The sequence below is a fragment of the Anolis sagrei genome, chromosome 1, assembly GCF_037176765.1.
Source record: "Anolis sagrei isolate rAnoSag1 chromosome 1, rAnoSag1.mat, whole genome shotgun sequence".
Lineage (NCBI taxonomy): Eukaryota > Metazoa > Chordata > Lepidosauria > Squamata > Dactyloidae > Anolis > Anolis sagrei.
The window spans coordinates 188,156,881-188,181,060 of record NC_090021.1 but is presented as its reverse complement, the minus strand read 5'-3'; the positions used below and the strand labels follow the sequence as shown (position 1 = coordinate 188,181,060).

Here is a 24,180-nt window from a genome sequence, read left to right as displayed (position 1 = left end):
TGAATTGGTTGAAACTCAATGATATTCATTGAGAAACTATAAAAAATTGTGCTGCGCAATGTCCTGCAAAACCAAATTTTTTGCAATTTAATAAGCTTTTTCCATGTTTTTATGATAGAACCAATTAGGAAATAACATTTATAACCCAGGAACAAAAAATGTGTTACATAGTGTAATCAAAAAGCAAAGTTCAATGGAAGGAAATATCTATTTTCAGAAACTGTGCTGTTGATGTTATTATTGTTATTTTCTACCAGGATTCAAAGCATCTCACAGGTCACAAAATATAAATGTTAAAAAGAGATTCAACCATTAAGAAAATAAGCAAGATTAACATTTACACTGTTACACATATACATTTATTAGGCAAAGCTATAAGAAATTGGAAAGAAGCCACTGTGTTGACACTGATAATGTTCCACCAAATGAAAATTCAGTGAGAGAGTTATCATTTGGAAAACTCTGTGTGTTCTTACTGGCTTCTTTGACCTTGTTGCTTTAGAAGAGGCATGCCAAATGTAATGCTCCAAACGTAAGCTAAATTTCATGTATTTGCTTATAGTATACGGAATATTTATGCCAGCATAAATGTTTGTTTGAAAATGCAGCTGTGTAGCAGATGTTTGATGAACAAGATTCAGAATATGCTGTTGAACAAATAGACCAAATGTTGGGTTTACAAAGCTGGTTAAGCTCTTGAGCACATGCTATAGAAATCAAGCGTGAGAGGGGTGTCTCTCCCCCCCCCCCTTCCTTGTCTAACAAGTTGTATGTACTGGCGTGGATCCAGAGAGCTATTTTTCAACAAGCCCAAGGGGATTGGGCAGGCCCCATTGAATTTGGGACTTTTCTCTTAAATAAACAAACAAACCACAAATTCTCAAACTGGGTCACATGCTGCTTTTCAAGTTTTTGTTAGTTTCAAAAGCTGTTATTGTGTTGCATGGAGTTTGGGGGGAAATAGCACACACATAGCTTCCTTTTGATGTGCTGTTGAGTTCATCATCTTTTTGTGGGCATCCAAAAAGCTTCTGGTTTTGATACTATGGAAAATAGAAAACTACATTACAGCGTGTTCTTATGTGTTGTTTTTTTTATGTGTACCATTTACCATTTCTTGGGATACTACATCTTGTCCCCTCCAAACCGTTATCCCAAGACAATGCCAAAAATACCAGTTATAAATAGCTGCTTTAGATGTAGATGTGTATATGTGCCTTCAGGTCACTTCGGTGACTTATGTCAAACTCACAAAGTTCGTATGGTTTTCTTTGGCATTTCTTGTTTTGATTATTCACGGATTTGAATAATACGTTCTTTCTAGGAATCTTTACATTCTTCAATGCGGTCAACTCTGCCAGAAGTGTGTGCTAGAGGATCTAGATTCCTAGAGAGCAAACACTCCTATAGGCATGTTGTTGAAGGCTTTCATGGCTGGAATCACTGGGTTGCTGTGAGTTTTTTGGGCTGTATGGCCATGTTCCAGAAGCATTCTCTCCTGACATTTCACCCACATCTATGGCAGACATCCTCAGAGGTTGTGAGGTGTGTTGGAAACCAGGAAAATTGAGTTTATATAACTGTGGAATGTCCAGAGTGGGAGAAAATCTGTCTATCGATATTATAAAAAACTCCAAAATCATAACAGTAAATAAAGAACAACTCTCAAAAACAGGGGAATTCTAGACAAGAAACAATCAGGGCCAGCTAATCACCTCCCAACAAAGGATACCCCCAGGCAGGCATGTAGCCGGGGGGGGGGGGCTTGAGGGGCTTCAGCCCCCCCCCCCCCAAATTCTCATGGTGGTTCGCGAGAAGGCCTTACTGGTGCATTATTTAAACTGTTATGTTTATTCATATCATGATCTGATCACCATACTCAATATATCCCATATGCATGGGGGTATTGGGGTAATGATACAAAAGGTTTGCTAGGGTAGACCCTCTTTCACTCAGACTCAGCTCCCCCCCCCTGAAAATTTTTAGCCCCCCCCCCCCCGAAACGAAATCCTGGCTACGGGCCTGCCCCCAGGCTGTAAGCAGCCAGACTTTGAAACGGCTAGGCCATTAACTAGGCAATTGAGATCTATATATCTTTGAAATGCCCAGGGTGGGAGAAAGAACTCTTATCTGCTTGAGGCCCCCCAGGCAGAAATCAGCCAAGCTTTGAAGCTGCAAGGCCATTCAGTGCTAATCAAGGTGGTCAGTTGCAACAGTCACACCTGCCTCAAACAGACAAGAGCTCTTTCTCCCATCCTGGACATTCCACAGATTATTTATTTATTTATTATTTCAGTCTTTTATATCCCACTCTATCTCAACCTCTGCCCATGTATACACCTCACTTGCCTAGTTTCTAACAGACCTCACAACCTCTGAGGATGCCTGCCTCAGATGTGGGTGAAACTTCAGGAGGGAATGCTTCTGGAACTTCAGGAGAGAATGCTTCTGGAACTTCAGGAGAGAGTTCTTCTGGAATACTCAAAAACAGGGGAATTCTAGACAAGAAACAATCGGGGCCAGCGAATCACCTCCCAACAAAGGATTCCCCCTGGTAGTAAGAAGCCAGATTTTGAAACGGCTGGAACATGGCCATACCGCCTGGGAAACTCACAGCAACCCACTCCTATTGACATTTGTACATCCTCTAGTATTATTCTGTGGTCAGTTCCTAGTGGAAGCTGAGAATAGAGCCATTCTAGAAGACTTAAAGAATCATAGAGAGATTCCTAGTGTATTTATTCATGTTTGTTCCTCTTTTGAAGTGGTTCTGCTCCCTAACGCCAACGATCATGGAGGACTGACCAGCTACTTGTTTAAAATAGCATTCCACGATCCAATGAGTACAATTAAATTAAAAAATCCCAAACAACTTTGTCTTGAATTTAGAGTTCCACAAATCCACACAAGGATGGGTGTTCCCTAAACACGTTTTCACTTTCTCACGCATTCAGAGGGTATTTGTTTCCGGCATTTGGCACCATTGAGATATAGATTAGTTTTGTCCCACACAGAATTCCTTCTGTAACTAATGAATTGAATGTTGAGCTACTATGTACAAAATATTAATCATTCAGAACAGAATAATGACAGCAATTCAAGTCAAGCTTCTTATCTAACAGGGCGGCTGTAGGATAATGGCTTAAAAATGAAATAATACTCAATCCCCGTCAGTGGACTTCCAAGAGAATTCAGGCTGTGACCTTATCATTGCTGAAGTACAGGTTCTATAAGTCATACTGTATTTCTTCCATTCTAAGATGCCATTTATTGTAAGACATACTAATTTCCATACCACCGACAGAAAAGCACCTGTGATTCTAAGACGCATCCCATTTTTATATGTTTATATGGGGGGAAAGTGTGTCTTAGAATCCAATGAATAGAGCAGTTCCAGAATTCCCTTAATTTAGAATGATGTTATGGAGAGACACAGATGTGAGGATCTCTGTATGCAGAGACAAGGTGGACAATCCGCCTTCCACATGTCAATACACACAGAGATTACATCAGGTCCCTGGTTTAAACAAAGTGGTGTCATCATTAGCTGGTCTTCTATATCCATGCCTGGCTATAGCAGTATATCCAGACACTTCTCTGATCTTTTCTGCTCTCCAGCAATTGTACAATTCCTATGTGTATGTGCACATATAAAAATGAGCCTGAATAGTGAGTATTGAGTGTAGCATAGTTTCACATGCAGAATTATGATGGTACACTGTGCTATATAGGATCTCTGCCATAGAGTGCATCTACAGTATTATTTACAGTATTTATATTCTGCCCTTGCAGATCAGGGGACTCAGGGCGGATTACAATGTACATATACATGGCAAACATTCAATGCCATAGACACACAACATATATAGACAGACACACAGAGGCTATTTAACATTCCAGCTTTTTCATGAGGGTATTCTGGCTACCAGGGGAGCTGTCGCTTCACCGTCCATTTGTGACACTGATGAAGTACTTCCTCATTCTTTGCATGCTTGCTGGAGATTTTTATGGCATTGTAAATTAGCCTCCCCACATAAGTGGTACCTAAATTTCCTACTTGACAGATGCAACTGTCTTTTGGGCTGCAAAGGTCAACAGCAAGCTATACAAATTGATCGGAAGCTCACTCCGACTCGGGCTGGCTTCGAACTCACGACCTTTTGGTCAGTAGTGATCTTAATGCAACTGACTCCGAGCCAGCTGCGCCACAGTCATGGTGCAGTACAGTATTACACCAGTTTCATATCACTTCATCCAGTGAAATCCTGGTGAGACACTTAGAAAAATATGTTCTAATTCATTTGCCTGGACTACCAGCACTACAACACTGACTCTAGCAGAGAATTATAAGAACTATAGCTGTCTGCCAGAGATAGAGAACCATCACAGTTAAATTAGGATCAACCTGCTGTAAATGTGTAATGTAGATAACAAGTACAGCAAAGTGACGACCAGGAGGTTGCTAAAGCTCCATTTTTATTGTTTTATCCCGCTCCCACCCTCCCCTCCTTGTACATGCAATTTATACAGCAAAGAAGTTACATTAGAAATACTAATTTATGCAATGCTTTTGATACGAAATAAATAAATAAACATTTGAAATATCAATCTCAATCTTAATTTTTCCACTCCACATCTTAGCACATTATCTAAATCATTCCTAACCAGTTCCCACATCCACTTAATTATTGTAACCTTTTCAATTTTATCTATATTGTTCCGTTTGCAATTTGTTATTTACACATTTAACATATGAACAATATACTTATACCAATTTGTCAGAGTCCATTTTGCTAAAGCTCTATGGCCATATGTAGCCATGATAAAAGGGTGTATGCACCAACATGCACCCTTCTATGCCATTTTATATGGTTTTAATTTGTTTGATTGATTGACATGTATTTTAATTGCTATATGTTTAGATTGCTTTATATTTTGATGTGATGTGTTTGATTGTTTGCCTGTGCAACATTGAATTTTTGCTGGATTTGTGAGCCCCTTGAGTTCCCCCGGGGTTGAGAAAGGTAGGGTAATAAATAATAATAAATGACATGTGTATACTGAAGTTTTGCCGGAATTTATCTCATAAAACCATCACATAAACCATCACAGTTAAATTGGGATCAATCTGTTGTAACTGTGTAGTGTAGATAGTACAGCAAAAACACCCATGGTCAGGATCTTGCCCAATGTAGCCATGATAGAAGGGTGCATGCACCAACACATATGTGAATACTGAACATAGGCTTTCTAAAGTTTTGCCAGAATGTGCCACATAATTCTGCTAGACTTGAATATGCTTGCAAAGTGGTTGGTGGGGAGGGAATTGAATCTCTGTAAAATGAGCAACAACAAAAAAATAAAAGTCTGTGTAAAAAGAAATCTCTTGCTGAGAGTGAATGATTGAAAGCAGGTTTCAAAAGGCTGGGAACAAACTGCATGAATTGCGACTGGAATGATTTAACCCTCCCACCCTTACCTCCACCTTTTTGCTCTCCTGTCGTTAGGTTACTTTCCGCACTCGGATCTATCACTGCAACATCAACAGTCAGGGAGTCATCTGTCTGGATATTCTGAAAGACAACTGGAGCCCTGCTTTGACTATTTCAAAGGTTTTGCTGTCTATTTGTTCCCTCTTGACAGACTGCAATCCTGGTAAGGCACTGATTTTTATTTTAAACCTGAAACAAGTGTTACTAATTATACATAGCGCAAACAGAGCTGAAACCACTGTTGCTTTTGGTTATCAAAAATGGTTCAAACATACTATTGATTGGGTAAACACAAAACATAATGCTTGCCAAATGTGGGATCTCAAACCAGGATTGTTTAGCTTTCACGCTATTGCAGATCAGGGTTATGTTATCTTTACACTTTCAAACAGCAGGGATTTGCCATAAACTAACCATTGAACCATGTTGAACGGTAGAATATAAATTAAATGAATGTTGTCATTCACAAAAGACCACTTTGTCCTGTCAATCTAGCTTTCAATTTTTGAGGAGAGCTTCAGCCTTTGCAGTCTGAAGTAGTCCCTCTTGGACTGTATACCATTTCTGATTTGCTATGTTTTAGACCAGGGGTCCTCAAACTAAGGCCCGAGGGCCAGATACGGCCCTCCAAGGTCATTTACCCGGCCCTCACTCAGGATCAACCTAAGTCTGAAACAACTTGAAAGCACACAACAACAACAACAACAATCCTATCTCATCAGCCCAAAGCAGGCCACCATTCCTATTGAAATACTAATACATTTATATTTGTTAAAATTGTTCTTCATTTTAATTATTGTATTGTTTTTAAGTGTTTTTGCACTACAAATAAGATATGTGCAGGGTACATAGGAATTCATTCATATTTTTTTTCAAATTATAATCCGGCCCTCCAACAGTTTGAGGGACTCTGACCTGGCCCTCTGTTTACAAAGTTTGAGGACCCCTGTTTTAGACTGATGACTGTGGTCCGGTGCTGTTCCATGAATGTTGCCTTCCACAGCGAGTTTTCTGGAAAGATAGTGAGCACAAATATGGTGCCAGTCCTTGGCATATTGAAGAAAAACCTCACATCAGATAGATTTAGAAACACTTATCTAGATTATATGAAGGGGAAAGATTTGTTTCAAGAGGTTTAAATTAGTCATGCTGAAGTTATGCCACACCAGAGCTGTCGGAGTACAGGAATCTTCCCAGTGAGCAATTGGAGATGATCACAAGGACTGGCAATAATGGAGGTGTGTGAAATGCGAGAAATACTTTCTGCTTTCTTTCTGTTTTTGCTCCACCCCGATGGGCTCAAAGCCAACCTTAAAAACTCTGGCATAGACACTGAGAACTGGGAAGCCCTGGCTCTTGAGCGCTCCAGCTGGAGGTCAGCTGTGACTAGCAGTGCTGTAGAATTTGAAGAGGCATGAATGGAGCTGGGCATGTTTAGCCTAAAGAAGAGAAGGCTGAGAGGGGATATGATAGCCATGTATAAATATGTGAGAGGAAGCCACAGGGAGGAGGGAGCAAGCTTGTTTACTGCTTTCCTGGAGACTAGGACACGGAACAATGGCTTCAAACGACAAGAAAGGAGATTCCATCTGAACATGAGGAAGAACTTCCTGACTGTGAGAGCCGTTCAGCAGTGGAACTCTCTGCCCCGGAGTGTGGTGGAGGCTCCTTCTTTGGAAGCTTTTAAACAGAGGCTGGATGGCCATCTGTCAGGGGAGCTTTGAATGCAATATTCCTGCTTCTTGGCGGGGGTTTGGACTGGATGGCCCATGAGGACTCTTCCAACTCTTTGATTCTATGATTCTATGAATGAGAGAAACATGCCAAGAGGAAGGCGTGTCAAGCCAACCCCAACCCGGACCACCTTCCACCTGGAAACCAATGCCATCACTGCATGAGAACATGCAGATCAAAAATAGGGCTCCACAGTCCCCTATGGACCCACCGCCAGCACACCAATCTTGGAAGACAATCCTACTCGGAGTATAAGGAATCGCCTAACAAGCCCCCCCCCCCCCCCCCGGTCTGTTTTTGGGAAGATTTCAGGAGATTAGGATTCATAATTCAGGATCCAGAGTTCTATTTCAGGAAGAATCTTCCAAAACATAATGGGGGGGGGGGGGGGGGGACCTGAAATTCAAAATGGAAACAGAACGAATTTCTGCCTTTTTGCTTATTCCTAGTGATGACTATAGAGGTTCAGACTGCATGTGAACCTTATTTCCATTTTAGTCTCAGGACTTATATGACCTGGGTCATAGCCATTTCAGTCCTCATCCCCCTTCTCTGCCTTGGAAGAATTATGAAGCTCCACTTCAGCTAAGGACCACCTGATGTCAGGTGGTCCTTAGCTATGTCCCCAGGTATTCCCTGGCCTATTAAAGACTATATCGGATGGAGAAAATCCAGCTATCCATCCCAACATGGTTCCCATTCATCTTATAACAAATACTATAACTGTCTTGGATCCATAACTCAGCTAATGCAGTGCCACCACGCAATTTTCCACCAGCTCCCTCTTCCGATCGCAGAGGGATTCATATCTTGACTCTCCGAAAAGGGTGGTTGGGGAGTATGCAAAATTATAGTGGGGAGGAGGTGGGAAATCCTTGTCCCATGAAGGCATCTTCTCAGATAAATGCTATAAATCCAATCCATTTGTTCTTAATGGGAATTCTGCAATCAGCCAAAAAGAATATATAGCAAAATTAAAAAAAAAAAAACCAGAGGAAAACATGCAAAATATGTGTTACCTTCAAATGTCAACCCAAAATAGCAGCTACTCAAATTATCAGGTTGTGGAACTGAACATGGTTAGCATTGCCAAGCTTTGCAAAATGACTCGATTCCTCTTAATGATGGCAGGAAAATTCTCAACATCAGAACGTAGGTGTCTGTCTGCAGGTCCCTCAAACTGACACTCCAAGGAAAAGAGGAATTGTAGAGCCAAAAGTTCTCCACCTCTAGTGTAGACTAACGTATGCCATAAGCACACTCAGGGATCTCTTTAGTGGAGTTGTGTAGCAAAAGTGGGAAATGTGTGCAGAAAAAAATGAAGTGTGGTGAAGGTCATGTCTGTTAACAGACTGATTCCAAATGAACCATTTCTGTGTTTTTCAGTGTTTTTATGAGTGATTGTCACTTGTTGACCTGATAGGTATATTGTGTCCAAATTTGGTATCAATTCATCCAGTGGTTTTTGAGTTATGTTAAGCCCACGAATGAACATTACATTTTTATTTATATAGATGCTAGCTGTCCCTTCCCACGCGTTGCTGTGGCCCAGTCTGTGTATATGTGTTTTTTGTGTGTGTATATATATTTGTGTATATGTGTGTTTGTGTATATATATGTGTCTGTGTGGGGGGGGGGGGGTTGCGCATGCGTTGTAATGTTTTTTTGGGGGGGTGCTTTTTAAGTCTCTTTTGTTGTGTTTTTCAGTGTTTTTATGAGTGATAGTCACTCCTTGTCCTCATAGGTGTTTTGCGTCCAAATTTTGTGTCAATTCATCCCGTTTTTTTTAGTTATATTAATCCCACAAATGAACATTACATTTTTATTTATATAGATAGATGTTAATGGGTGGTGACCTCAGAATTACAAGATTAATGAGCCACTTCTGTGCATCAATTTGTAAAAATAAAGTGACATCCAGTCAGTATGGGCTGAGGTCTTTTTTTTAATGTGGTATAGTTTTAAGATCTAAAGGTCTATAAGGTGTCTTGTGTCCAAATTTGGTGTCATTTCCAGTGGTTTTTGAGTTATGTTAATTCCACAAACGAACACTACATTTTTATTTATATAGATGGGCAGTGACCTCAAAATTACAAGATTAATAACCTACTTCAGTGCATCAATTTGTAAAAATAAGAAGTGATATCTAGTCAGTATGGGCTGAGGTCTTTTTTTAACATGACATAGTTTTAAGGTCTAAGGTCCCTTCCCCACAGCCCTGAATCCCAGAATATCAAGTCAGAAAATCCCACAATATCTGCTTTGAACTGGGTTATCTGTGCCCACACTCAAATAATGTGGGATTTCCTGCCTTGATATTCCTTTCCTGCTGTGTGGAAGGTCCCCAAGTTATCTTTTCGAAAACTATTGTCAACAGTAGAATTTTCTAAGTATCTTTTATAATGGTGTTAAATTTTTATTAATATCCTAACCTAATGTAAACACTGCTGTAGAGGGATGAATATAAGGTGGGATTGTATCCTGTTTGCTGACCGTAAATATAGATTTGCTTTGATCACATCTCTTTGCCTTTTTCCCCCTGCTTTGCCACCCTCTGCTGAACCCTCGCAGCTGATCCTCTGGTGGGAAGCATAGCCACTCAGTACCTGACCAACAGAGCCGAACATGACAGGATAGCCAGACAGTGGACCAAGAGATACGCAACATAAGCGACACCAACGACCTTGTGCAGTGCGAAGGTGCGGCGATGCAGCTTTGCGGTGTGCAACTAATCTTTATAGCCTTTACAATACGGACTTCTGTGTATATGTTATACTGATTCTACTCTCTGCTTTTATCCTTTTGAAGACTGGGATACGGCTTTCCTTCCCTTCTCCCTCCCTCCACCCCTTCCCCACCCCCCTCGAGATCTCCCCATCCGCCCCAAAAGGTAAAACGCTATCAAGAGTAGAACTTTGTAGCTGTAGATTAGTTATGTTTAAAATGCCTACTTGCAAGTCTTGCTTCTTTGGGATATCAAAATGTATTTTGTGATGTAACTAAGGATACCGTTCCTGAAGTCAACCAAATATTATAGTGCATTTTAGCCTAATTCATTATCTGTATGAAGTTATTAAAGGTAGCTGTAGATGACTAGGAATTACGTCATTTGTATTAAGCCCAGATCTATTTCCGATATGTGGTACATGCTGTTGTGAAAACTGTTTTAAACTTTTACCTTTGTCAGTTTGTAATGAAAGGGATTCCTTTTCTCCCCCCCAACCCCACCCTTCCCTCCCATCGCCACCTACTTTGTAGCTCCAAGAGCATCCAGTGTATCATCTCAAACACAATAAATATGTTCCCCAAGGAAGAGCTTCTCTGTTTTCCTATTTGACTTTGAGGTTGGAGCATACAGATATAGATCAGGATGTACGAGGGTTGAATGAAAAGTAATGCCTCCACCTTCGTAACTCCCCAACAGATGGCGGTACTGGTATGCGGCAGGTACTGGCTTGTTCAGTAGACTCTCCTCTACAGCTCCATTTTGGCGGGAAGCCTTAGCATTGAACAGTTGTGTTGTCAAAGTGCAAAGTATGGACCCCTGCGCAGACAGTCGGTCAGTGCGACTTAAGAAACATGCAGTCATTGAATTCTTGACAGCAGAAGGTGTCACCCCAAAGGAGATTTGTCAGAGAATGCAAGCAGTTTGTGGTGCTTGTGTTGATGTGAGTACTGTTTTCAAAGTGTTTTCAAATTCAAAGTGCTGGCTTTGACCTATAAGGCCCTAAAAGGTTCCGGCCCTGCTTATCTGTCCGAACATATCTCTCCTTATGAACCATCCAGGAACTTAAGTTCTGGGGAAGCCCTGCTCTCGATCCTACCATCTTCACAGGTTCGGCTGGCAGGGATGAGAGACAGGGCCTTCTCAGTGGTGGCCCCTCGGCTGCGGAATGCACTCCCCAGGGACATTAGATCGGCCCCACCCTCTTAATGTTTTGTAAAAGAGTCAAAACCTGGCTATTTGAGCAGGCTTTCCCAAATGCAGTGTAGCAGATAAACTCTGATCTCGGAATGGCAGGACAATGCGACTGGATGATCATTTGGTAATGAAATGCAGAGGATTTATTGTTTTGTTATGTTTTTATTGATGTTATTATTTAGTGAAATTTCTATCAATGTTTTAGCCATTTTTATATTGTTATGGGCATCAAATTGTGCCATTCTGTAAACCGCCATGAGTTGCCCCCGGGCTGAGAACGACGGTATAGAAATATAGTAAATAACATAAATACATAAATAATACTGTGCATTGTTGGGTGAGTAAGTTTAAAGATGTTGAGGTGACACCTTTTCTGTCAAGAATTCAATGACTGCTCGTTGCTTAATTCGCATTGACCGACCATTTGCGCAGGGTTCCATACTTTTCACTTTAACAACACAACTGTTCAATGCTAAGGCTTCCTGCCAAAATGGAACTGTAGAGGAGAGTCTACTGAACAAACCAGTACCTGCCGCATCCCAGTACTGCCATCTGTTGAGGTATTACGAAGGTGTAGGCATTACTTTTCATTCAACCCTTATAGGATTGATTCCAGACAAATCCCTGCGGAAAAATAGCATGCAGGAAGTCAGATCTCAATTCTAGACTGTGTGTAGCTTAGACTTGCATCTTGCCTGGGATCAGGGCTTCTGAGAGCAAAAATTTGTGTGATGCAAAACATGGGCATTCAAAGCAGGAACGAGAAACCTATGGCCCTCCTGATGTTGTTGGACTGCAACATAGTCAATTATGAAGAATTATGGGAGTGGTAATCCAACAACATTTGAAGGGCCACAAGTAGTCCAGCCCTGAGGGATATTTCCTCATCTCACTCCATTTTAGGTCATGTTGGAATCACATCAAGTGAGAAAGATTTAAATCCAGAGTTTGGAAAGTTACCTTCTGGAGAATAAAAGTATATTTTCCAGACTGATGAAGCCAGCTATCCTGTGATTCCCTGAACTAACCCTATTCTGTGCCTGCTGTTTACCAACCCTGCATGCAAATGCCAGCAGCTCATCTAATGTCATGTACAGTTTGACCCTCGGTTCTCCTTAAATGATCTGTGAGAAGGCTGTGGAGCAATTGGTGCTTAATGGCCTTCAGGCTTAGCACAACAAGGGAAGAGTAGAGATGGCTCTTTGCCAGACATACACTTAGGAACCCGAGAAGCTATTGATTTCTATTTGTCTAGGACACTCTTAGCACACTTATATACCCGGACAGGAAAACAGGGACATGTACATAAGGATTTTTGTGTTTTTTAACCTTAAAAAAATTGAATGGAACTATCTATACAACCAGCTAATGGAATGGTTCCATATACCTCATTGCTAATTAGTTCTTGCTAAATGAGAAAACCAATGAAGGTAAAGGATCTTTGGGAATACAATCTCATGCCCAGCTAGCTTGATGTCCAATAGGATTTTGTCAGAAGCGTGGGGACTTTTTTGTGGACTACAGTTCACCGAATCCCCCTCTTCAGAATAAGCAGTGTTGGAAGATCTAGGAGTTGCAGTCCCAGAAAATGCAGCCACATTCTGGATTTGACAAATTCAATATCGCCTTGCCAAATAAGTGAGTTAATGGCTTGTTATGAGTTTTCCAGGCTGTATGGCCATATTCCAGAAGCATTCTCTTCTGATGTTTCACCAGCATGTATGGCAGGCATGCTCAGAGGTTGTGAGGTCTGTTGGAAAATAGAGTTTATATAACTGTGGAATGTCCAGAGTGGGAGAAAATCTAGCTGTCACTATTTTAAAAACTCCAAAAACATAACAGTAAATAAAGAACAACACTCAAAAACAGGGGAATTCTAGATGAGAAACAATCAAGGCCAGCTAATCATCTCCCAACAAAGGATTTCCCCAGGCAGTAAGAAGCCAGACCTTGAAACTGCTAGGCAATTAACTAGGCAAGTGAGGTTTATATATCTTTGGAATGCCCAGAGTGGGAAAAAGAACTCTTTTCTGCTTGAGGCCCCCCAGGCAGCAGGCAGCCAGACTTTGAAGCTACAAGGCCATTAAATGCTAATCAAGGTAGCCAATTGCAACAGTCACACCTTCCTCAAACAGACAAAGAACAACATTAAAAAAACAAGGGAATTCAAGACAAGAAACAATCAGGGCCAGATAATCACCTCCCAACAAAGAATTTTCCCCAGCAGTAAGAACCCAGACCTTGAAAGTGCTAGGCCATTAAATGCTAATCAAGGTGGCCAATTGCAACATTCACACTTTCCTCAAGCAGGCAAGAGTTCTTTCTCCCACCCTGGACATTCCACAGGTATATAAACTCCATTTTCCTAGTTTCCAACAGACCTCACAACCTCTGAGGAAGCCTGGCACAGATGCAGGCAAAACGTCAGGAGAGAATGTTTCTTGAACATGGCCATACAGCCTGGAAAGCTCACAGCAACCCAGTGATTCCGGCCACGAAAGCCTTCGACAATAAAGTGAGTTAATCTTTGCAAGGTTCAAACTTGTGGGCTCAATTTCGTTTAGTATGGATTTTGCCAGTATTTCCTTAACTTGAATCAGAGTATGGGGAGTTCCAAGCATTCGATATAGATTTAGAGTTTAAACCAACGTAATCAGGTTAGTGTTCATTCCAAAACAGCAGGGCTGCGTCTTCTGTTTACTAGCCTCTCTCTGGATGCAATAGGTAGCATCCTATTGATCTGGAAATACAGCATGAAAGACAGAAGGAAACACTACCAAGGCATAATGCAATTTTGTATGCAAATTTAATATAGTAGTTTGGAATACAATCTAGTGGGACGATGTGCACAACCCCTAATGGGATCTTCCATCAGCAGGACTCAGGGGAGCACATAAAACAATCTTACTTTGTAAGGAAGGCTGGATTCATAAGTTACTTTTACAGCATGATTTGGGTCCAGTCCTCTTCCTTCCTGCCCTGATTGATTTCACCTTGATGTTTACATCTTGTGAACAGCATAAATGGCAGTGGTGCTTTCCACATCAGCGGCCCTTCTCTCTATGCTCAGGTTACTGATCCTGCCTTGGAAATGAGCCATGCAATCCAACATCCATTCGTCACCAATGCAAACTATGCCTCCAGTAGGATGATATCTGGATTGGGGACCAAGACAGCCTTGAGGTCTAGCTACCTGGTTTATTTATGTTATGCTCCCTATAACTTTAGAGTGATAAACACATTTCTAAAATGGAAAATCCTACATTGATTTATGACTCTTAGGTCCTATAACTTTAGAGCTTCTGTGCATTTTTGGTCCAACAATTCTGTGCTTTACATTCATTGATTTTTAAATTTCAGTATGTTAATACCCAAGCCTCTCATATTACACAATTGCAGCATTTGGATGCAACTTTATCTGCCATGGCCATGTCTTATGGAAGCCCAGGATATGTAGTTTGGGGCTCCTTCCACACAGCTGAATAAAATCCCACATTATCTACTTTGAACTGGGTTATATGGCCATGTGGACTCAGATAACCCAATTCAAAGCAGATATTGTGGGATTTTCCACCTTGATATTCTGGGTTATATGGCTGCGTGGAAGGGCCCTAGGAAAGCACTATAGCAGTGATTCTCAACCTGTGGGTCTTCCAGGTGTTTTGGCCTACAAATCCCAGAAATCCCAGCTGTTACGATTTCTGGGAGTTGAAGGCCAAAACATCTGGGGACCCACAGGTTGAAAACCCCACTGCACTAGAGCTTCTCACAGATAGATAATTTCCAATCCCTTATGAAAGCTTCCATGACATGAACGCATGACAATTAAAGTGATATCAAAATGCTATTTTTTAACATGGAAGGTTGTGCTACATAGCATGAGAAGTGCTACAAATGGCAAGTTACCCATTTTTCACTCAGGCAAAATCCCTTTTCTCTTGTTACTTGAGTGGGTTTCTTAACACCTTCAGTCCTATTTTAGTTCCTGATTTATTTTCACTATGTGATACAGTCAACTGCTTACTACTTAGTTGGAAAACTCAGATATACTTATTATTGGAAATATCATTCCTAGAATCCCCCATTTAGTATATCTATTGGCTACTTCCAAGGTTTGGTTAACTAAGAAACAATCTGCTGTTTCTCACTATAGCCTGGTTCTCATTGAAGTAAGCAAAGCTGTTTCTGGACTGTACTTTATTGATCTCCCAGGTTTTTTTCCCCGTGTCAGGAGCAACCTGAGAAACTCCAAGTCACTTCTGATGTGAGAGAATTGGTCGTCTGCAAAGACGTTGCCCAGGGAATGCCTAGATGTTTTACTATCCTATAGGAGGCCCTGGTGGCACAGTGAGTTAAAGCCCTGAACTGCTGAGCTTGTTGACTGAAAAGGTCGCAGGTTCAATTCCGGGGAGCGGCGTGAGCTTCCGCTGTCAGCCCTAGCTTCTGCCAACCTAGCAGTTCAAAAACATGCAAATGTGAGTAGATCAATAGGTACCGCTCCAGCGGGAAGGTAACAGCACTCCATACAGTCATGCCGGCCACATGACCTTGAAGGTGTCTATGGACAACACCAACTCTTCGGCTTAGAAATGGAGATGAGCACCACACCCCAGAGTCAGACATGACTGGACTTAATGTCAGGGGACAACCTTTACCATTACTTTACTAGGAGGCTTCTCTCATGTCCCTGCACAGGAAGCTAGAGCAGACAGATGGGAGCTCAACCCGCTCCCTGGATTTGAACCACCAACCTTTTGGTCAGCAGTCCTGCCAGCACAAGGGTTTAAACCAGAGGTCCTCAAACTAAGGCCCAGGGGCCGGATACGGCCTTCTAAGGTCATTTACCTGGCCTTCTTTCAGGGTCAGCCTAAGTCTGAAACAACTTGAAAACACACAACAACAACAACAATTCTATCCCATCAGCCAAAAGCAGGTCCACACTTCCCATTGAAATACTAATAAATTTATATTTGTTAAAATTGTTCTTCATTTTAATTATTGTGTTGTTTTCAAGTGTTTTTTGCACTACAAATAAGATATGTGCATTGTGCATAGGAATTCATTCTTCTTCTTCTTTTTTTCAAATTATAATCCGGCCCTCCAACAGTTTGAGGGTCTGTGGCCTGGCCCTCTGTTTAAAAAGTTTGAGGACCCCTGGTTTAAACCATTGCACCACCGGAAACTCCCAGTAAAGACCATTGTTATTTGAGTATTCCATCATGTAAAATAATAAATTCAAAGATCTTATAGCACCTTTGATACTAACTGAGAAAAAGAAAGTCTCATGAGGCTGGAGTGATAACTAGAGTTGTAATGTGTTATGTTTTCAACATGCTCAATATGTTCAACAGTGACAATGGTTTCCTGGTTCACCACACATGTTATAACACTAGTGAACACCTTGGCCACATTGGGGATTTTTTGGCCAGCTTTTCACATTTCCTTTCTAGTTCGCAGCCAGCACCGCTTTACATCCCAATTTCTCCCTTCACCATTCTTTAGGTTACGTACTCAACCTGGTTTTATCTTTCCCCTCACCTTTGTCCCCTAAGGACCATCGTGTGTGTCATTTCATCACCATACCCACAAGTTTTGCATTTCCATTGCTATTCCCATGTACCACCTGCTCCTTCACAGCTCTATAGGTCTGTCCCAAGGCACTTCACTCCATGCATCTAAAGTAGACGTCCATCTGTGAAAGCTTAGACTTCCAGCTTCTCTCAATTAGTCTCAAAGGTGCTACAAGACCTGTTTGCATATTGATATTTCAGATTAATATTGCTATGTCTTAAAAAAATAAAATGCCTAAATTCAGAAGGAAGAGATCTAGTCCTGTCTTGTCCTTAACATGCTAGGTTTTACTTGGGCCGCTGCTGCTATTGTTTCCTATGGAGGAGCCTTCAGCCATGTCATCTTCTATAATTTGTAATAATTTGTAAACATTCAGTTTTGCAACAGAGACAGGACATGGCTTTGAAAACATAACATGTAATCTGTAGGACATATTTGTCACGTGCCCTTTACAGCAGGCAAGGGCAAACTTTTGCCCTCCAAGTGTTTTGGACTTCAATTCCCACAATTCTGTTAGGAATTGTGGGAGTTGAAGTCCAAAACACCTGGAGGGCAAAAGTTTGCCCATGCCTGCTTTGCAATGACTGAAAAGAAAGGATAGGAGGATGGGTTTTTACTATAACACTTAGGCCTCACCTACACTGCCATATAAAATCCAGATTAGCAGTGTAGACTCATATAATCCAGTTCAAAGCAGATAATGTGGATTATCTGCTTTGATAATGTGGATTATGTGACAGTATAGAAGGGGCCTCTGAGTCCCCTGACTGCTGTGGCTATTCTGGCAATTGTAGTTCTTAAAGTTCGTGGACACTAATTTCAGGGAATAAAAATTACACCTTACTCACCCTTCATGGAGTTCAGGAATAAATTGTGAAAAATGAGAACAAGTAAGTGTGAATGGAAAGGGATTTTGTTGTCCCCATATGCTGGCCAAATTAATCCAACCTTTCAGGTACAAATGTACAAATAAGGGGCAAAATGTCTGTTTTACATACGGAATACGTGACCTACAAAGCTTTAAAATGTTTGTATCACAACGTATAATTTTAAAAATTTTACTCTTGTTTGTAATGTACTAATGTTTCCTATTGCACCTCAGAAACCTTGGTATATAAGTGGGATGCCTTCTCAATGCTTGCTTCTTTTTTCCTTCTTTACTAAACATTTGATTATTGCATCTAAAGTCCCTCCCTATCATTGGTTTGTCACAAACTTCTTTTTAATGTAGTTTTTTTTTGTCTGTAAATTTTATATTGACTGAAGTAAGAGGTTGGGGATTTTTTTGTGTATACATTTAAACTTAAAATGGAAAAAAAAACCTTACTTTTGTTTCTCTGCTTACACCGAGCGGTAGAAAGAAATTTGTATTGTTAAATAATAATAATAATAAATCAATTAGTTGTTAAATCATAATGTGTGCCTGTTTTCTTCGGGTATTCCTGGCTCTGAGTTTCTGTAAGCTTTTTTTTTTGAAATGTGAAAGCCAAACTAAAACATGTTATATTCTCAGGAAGACAGAAAATGAGGTAACTACCATAATTATCCAAAGCCTACAAAAGGTCCTGGATGTCCACAGAAATCGAAGATGGGGAAACTGATCTTCCAGATGTTTTCACTGTAACTTTGACAGTGCCTACCTATCATGTTCACTGGCATTTCAAGGAATTGAAGTCCAAAATACCTGGAGAACCAAAGGTCTTCAACCATTGCTTTGAAGAATATTCAACAGGCCAAATATTTTGTTGAAGGCTTTCATGGCTGGAATCACTGGGTTGTTGTAGGTTTTCGGGCTATATGGCCATGTTCTAGAAGCATTCTCTCCTGACATTTCGCTTGCATCTATGGCAAGCATCCTCAGAGGTTGTGAGGTCACAGCCTCTGAGAGATGCTTGTCCTAGATGCAGGCAAAACATCAGGAGAGAATGCTTCTAGAACATGGCCATATAGCCCGAAAAACCTACAACAACCCAGGCCAAATGTTTCTCCAGACCTGACATAAAAGTTGATGAAGCTACTAACACTAGTCACTACAGATCTGCATAGAAGCATCATAATGCAATGACATTCATTACTGGGAGCTTTAAGTTGAGTCAACATGAACTGAGTTTTGGAGAGGCAATTCCTGTTGGATTGGCCTACATGCAATGGACTTTGGGACTAAACAGGCTGCTAATATTTCCATGAGATGGCTGGAATGCAAGGAGATATAGTGGTGTGGCATATTAATGCATCTGTTATGCAGTCTGGATTATTTGGTAGCCTTTTCCTAAGAAGTCAACATGTTACTATTCAAAGTAACTATAGATACTCTGTGGATGTATTTACAGATACACTATTCCCATAGATACACTAGGCTTGGTCCCCATGGAAGCTGCCCCGAGTCCCTTCGTGGAGATGGTGGTGGGATACAAAACTAAAATTATTATTGTATTTTATTATCAGGGCTCATAGATACACTGTGGATGAACTTATTGGGTTTTGGGTAGCCCTGCATGTTCAAACAAAATACACAGGGAACTGTTCCATCTGAATCCAATTAAATTTTGGGACGCTCCCTGCGGTCAGATGGTATCTCAGGCCTACTTCTTTCTCAGACTTCTGTATACATCCCAGTAACTACAACTCGCATATGTCAAGGTCTATTTTCCCCCAAGAGCGCCCCTGGGCAAAATCAACTATACAGCAAATTCTTACTTTGCGTAATGGGTTGAGCTGCCCCTGCCTTTGGGGGAACCAAACCAAGCCCTTTTGGGGGAGAAGTGGTCCCCTTGACAGAGACCTGGAGCTATTTACGAGACTTGCATAACTCACAATCTCTGAAGATGTGTGCCATAGAAGTAGGCGAAACGTCAGGAGAGAATGCTTCTAGAACATGGCCATACAGCCCGGAAAGCTCACAGCAATCCAGTGATTCCGGCCATGAAAGCCTTTGACACTAAAATTAGTTAATCTTTGCAAGCTTCAAATTTGTGGGCTCCATTTCTTTTTCTGAAAAATCATAGGTCAGTGTTTTGAATCTTAAGGTTTTTTGCATGGGCACCCCTCACGTTTGCATTGTATGTACAGATCTTACAAAATAGATATGATAAATGAGGCACAAACAAAATTTTGCACAGCCCTAGTCAACACGGGGCCATATAGCTCTTGATGGACATGACCAAGGAGTTTTTGCAAACAGACTACGAAGATATTCAGGGTCATGCAGCAAAATCAATTCGTGCTCTTTAGATTAACTTAAAAACACAAAATAAATCATGCATGCTTTTGAGCTCCACAGGCCTCATCAAGCAAGACGGTTAAAATCATGCAAAATCACCTCTTCAACAGAACACTCTCGAGTTTCAGGCAAAAGTACATGATCTGGACACAAAACAAGTAAAAATAGAACATGTGAATCAGTCATGTTTTATTATGTGAACCTGTCAAAAATAAGGGAAAGGGGACACTGATTCAACAGGCATTCTCCGAAATGATTCGTTCCACTAGCAATTCAGCAGTTACATAAGAAAGGAGTCATCTTAAAAATTATACAGTATCTCAATCTCTATCATGTCTCTTTCTAGATAAGACAATTAGCTATTATGATCTGTGATGCTATTCCTGATGCATGCTTTAGAGCAGGCATGGGCAAACTTCAGCCTTCCGGGTGCTTTGGACTTCAACTTCTAGAGGTCTCAGCTGCTTTGGCCAATGCTCAAGGATTCTGGAAGCTCAAGTCATTGGTTTATGGCAACTCATGATTTTTCTAGGGTTTTCTAAGGCAAAGGTAGTTTTGTCAGTGCCTTCCACTAAAATATGGTATTTTTTATTATTTTGTATCAAAAGCATTGCATAAATTAGTATAAAACGGATAAAAATAGAAGAAGCGCAGGTGGCTAAATATCTTGTGACCAAAAAGAGGCAACAGCGATCGCATTGTCTGTAGCCTCCAACAATTCTTCCTTTGTACATGAGGCAGCGCATAGTGGACATGCATACAGATGCGGAGTTGTCTGCTCTGCTCCACAGTCACACAAGGTGTGGGATTCTTTTAGGTAGTGCCATTTTGCCAGGTTGTCTTTTGATTTGCCCACTCCACATCTGAGCCTGTGATTGATATATATATATATAGAGAGAGAGTACTGAAAGCAAAGTCTGTTAACTCATAAGTTTGACATCCTCATGTCCTGCTTTTTCCTATGCCATGCAAATTGATTGGCATGCAAAATAATAAAACACAACACAAAACAACAATATTTAAATCACATCCAGGGGCATTTTCTTTTTTCTAAAACTATTCCATGTCAGTTTTGGGATAGATGTTATGTGAAAGTTTAATGGCCTCTAGACTGGTTTATCTCTGGTTTTCTTTATTCAATTGCCACTTTTTTGGGAGGGGGGATTTCATCCAAAAATGACTGCTTCTCCACTAGATGTCAGTGTAACCTTGTTTTGCAAGAGACATCAGGAAGAATTTACAACCACATAATGACTGCATTTGATGGCCTTACTCTGCAATCAAACTTTTATTACTTTGGCTACATTTGTACTTAATGAGCAGGAGAAGAAGCCTTCGTCTCTTTGAGTTATAACCGCATCACACTAGAGAATGAATCCACTTTAAATCCGGTTTCTGCCTCCTGCAGAATTCTGGGGTTTGTAGTTTTGGGAGGAGCCTTTAACAGCCTCAGTAAACCACAAACCCCAGAATTCTACAGGAGGCAGAAACAGGATTTTAAGTGGATTCATTCTCTAGTGTGATTTATTTATTTTATTTATTTATCGTGTCAGGGCAACCAGTCGATTATATTACATTTCTAACAGAACAAAGCAAGCAAACAGACAAAATACAAATGTGTGAGTTTGGTAGTTGATTAAATGTCCTTTGACCAGTATCTGGCCACTTGGAGTGCTTCTGGTGTTGCTGCAAGAAGGTCCTCCATTGTGCATGTGGCAGGGCTCAGGTTGCATTGCAGCAGGTGGTCAGTGGTTTGCTCTTCTCCACACTTGCATGTCTAGTGTGATGAAGACAAGAAACGCTTGAGGTTTCCAGGTCCTGACACTGGAATGCAAAAAGACCATTCTTACTAGCTTACCTTCTAATCTTGACAAGATACAAAGACAAGGAAAGGCCTTTTTTAAAATTATAGCTCCCAAATTCCCCTGTTATCATGTTAGCAGCCGAGTTTTGGGAGCAGTAGTCCAACCACCATTACTACCACTTCCCTCTGCTGTAATAAAAGGCTGCATGCAGTTTCTCCAACCCAGGAGCCAACTTGCAAGGTGAGATTATTTTTTAAATAACTTCTATTCCTCCATGAGATGCTGGTCAGATTTTTCTGTTCTTGTTTTTTCTCTTTCTCTGCTTTTGTGATGCTTTTTAAAAAAAAACAAAAAAAAACAAACATAAATGATAAGCAAAGACAAAGTGCTGATAGAACCAGTGTTGCAGTACAATTCACTTTAGGTGCTTCCAGATAGTACTGAAATCTGCACAAAAGCGGATTTGTGTCCACACTCCCACCAAAAAAACCCCCAGAAAACCACAAGGCCTCTTCCAACTCAATGATTATATTTGTAGACTCAAATAATCCAGTTTAAAGAAGATAAACTGGATTATCTTCTGGAGTGTAGAAGGGGCCTCAGAGGCAGAGAATGAGTACGGTAGTCATCATTCCCTGTCATTATTTCACTATGCCAAAAAGCAATGTGTTTGTAAATGGAATGTCTCCTCTTCAGAAACCAAACCTTGGGCTGTGATGTGTGCTCCGTAGGGTTTTAAAAACAGATATAGATAAATAGACAGACAGACAGACAGACAGACAGATGAGCATCCTTTACCTGGAATTCTAATATCCAAAATTGTCCTCATGCATGACGGAGATAGTGACACTTTTCTTTCCGATTGTTCAAGGTACATACACACACTTTGTTTCATGTTCTGCTTCCCATTCAAAACCTTTGTTTTCAGTGTGCTTGAGGACCTGGCAGTGCCTGGGTTATTTGAGAATGGCATTGTTTGTCTGTGCTTTAAGTTTAATCTAGAAAAAAATGTCAGCTGGGTTCAGTGGGTGCGGGTGAACTACAACTCCCACATGCAAGTCTCATTGTCCATGGTCCATCCTCCTCCAAACCGCTCTAGGATGTAGAGTGGGTCATGGGGTCGCTGTGTGCCAAGTTTGGTCCAGGTCTTCATTTGTGGAGGTCATTGTGGGATTGGGGATTGAGTGAAGGTATTGCGAATCCCATCATCCATGGTCCATTCTCTTCCTGTGTGCACTAGCATGTGAATTGGGTCATGGGGGGGGGGGGGTCTGTGTATCAAGTTTTGTCATTTTCCATCATTGGTGGAGGTCGCAGTGTTCTGTGGGAGCCCAACTGATTGAAATTACTGCAAATTCCATCATCCGTGGTCCATCCTCCCCTAAACCACACCAGGATTTAAAATGGGCCATGGGGATTCTGTGTGCCAAGTTTGATCCAGGTCCATCATTCATGGGGGTCGCAGTGGCCAGTGGAAGTGGGAGCCAATCAGAAAGCTGCCACTTACACACATACAAACATCTATTTTTATTATATACATAGATTTGTCTTGTATCTGTTGTGTGAGGTACAGACGATTGCTGCCCTAGAGAGCTACCCCGCCAGGCTGCCAAGGGGATTTGCAAGAAAAATCCAGTCATCAGCAAGCCTTATAATCTTCAAAATGGATGGTGGTTTCTTTCGTCCTTGTTTGCAGATGATTTGGTTTATACTGGACTGCAGCCACGGAGAAGATGCAAAGCTATCAAATGCTGAAAATGACAGGCTGGATGCTTGCGGCTCCGTTTTGATTGCACGTGGCATGCTCCCTGGCACTTTATTGTGGGATCGCTCATTTAACAGCTTTGAATAGTTTCAGAGAACACGATCCCATGGAGGCTCCACTGACTCACAGCATTAAGATAAATGCACTTTTCATCTTAAGATGCTGGGGGAGGAGAGATGGAAGCGACAGTATTTTCCTGTCTCCCCATCAATCCTTTTCTCTAGTCACCTTGGTTTCTTTCTTCGGTCAAAGGTAATTTTAAAAAGAAATGCAAATACCTCTCTAGTGAGGGAGTATGCGCTTGAATGGGACAATACTGAGACTTGGTAATTCCTATTTAGTTTATGAGCTCACTGATGGCTATAGCAGGCCTACCCATAAGCACCTTGAAGGCTTTTGGGGTCTATAACTGGTTATTTTTCATGCCCCACACATTTTATTGGGGGTGGCATGAGGGTCAGAAAATAGCAAGGCATAGCTAAGCTTCTGAGCTACTAGGATCAGGAGTATCCTACTTCTGGTCATCCCTTTACTTTCTTACAGTTTAATTAGATTCATGTTGAAGACAGAGTTGTATTACATGTTATTTAAGTTCTCCCTTATAATTTCATTGAAACATAGGTAGCAGAATTACACCCAGCAAAGGAAGGGTAGGAATGTAAGCCCCTTCT

The 24,180-nt window shown here is 41.1% G+C and overlaps 1 protein-coding gene across 4 annotated transcripts in view; it reads left to right on the top strand.

Moving 5' to 3' along the window:
• Positions 1 to 10,539, top strand: part of UBE2E3 (ubiquitin conjugating enzyme E2 E3) — a 154,654-nt gene extending 144,115 nt beyond the window's left edge. For all 4 annotated transcript variants that reach the window (XM_067471138.1, XM_067471147.1, XM_067471143.1 and 1 more), the window contains exons 5-6: positions 5,508 to 5,655; positions 9,798 to 10,539. In XM_067471138.1, the coding sequence (XP_067327239.1) occupies positions 5,508 to 5,655; positions 9,798 to 9,895 (246 nt within the window). In that variant the 3' untranslated portion in view covers positions 9,896 to 10,539. The remainder of the gene's footprint in view (positions 1 to 5,507; positions 5,656 to 9,797) is intronic.
• Positions 10,540 to 24,180: the final 13,641 nt, after the last annotated feature.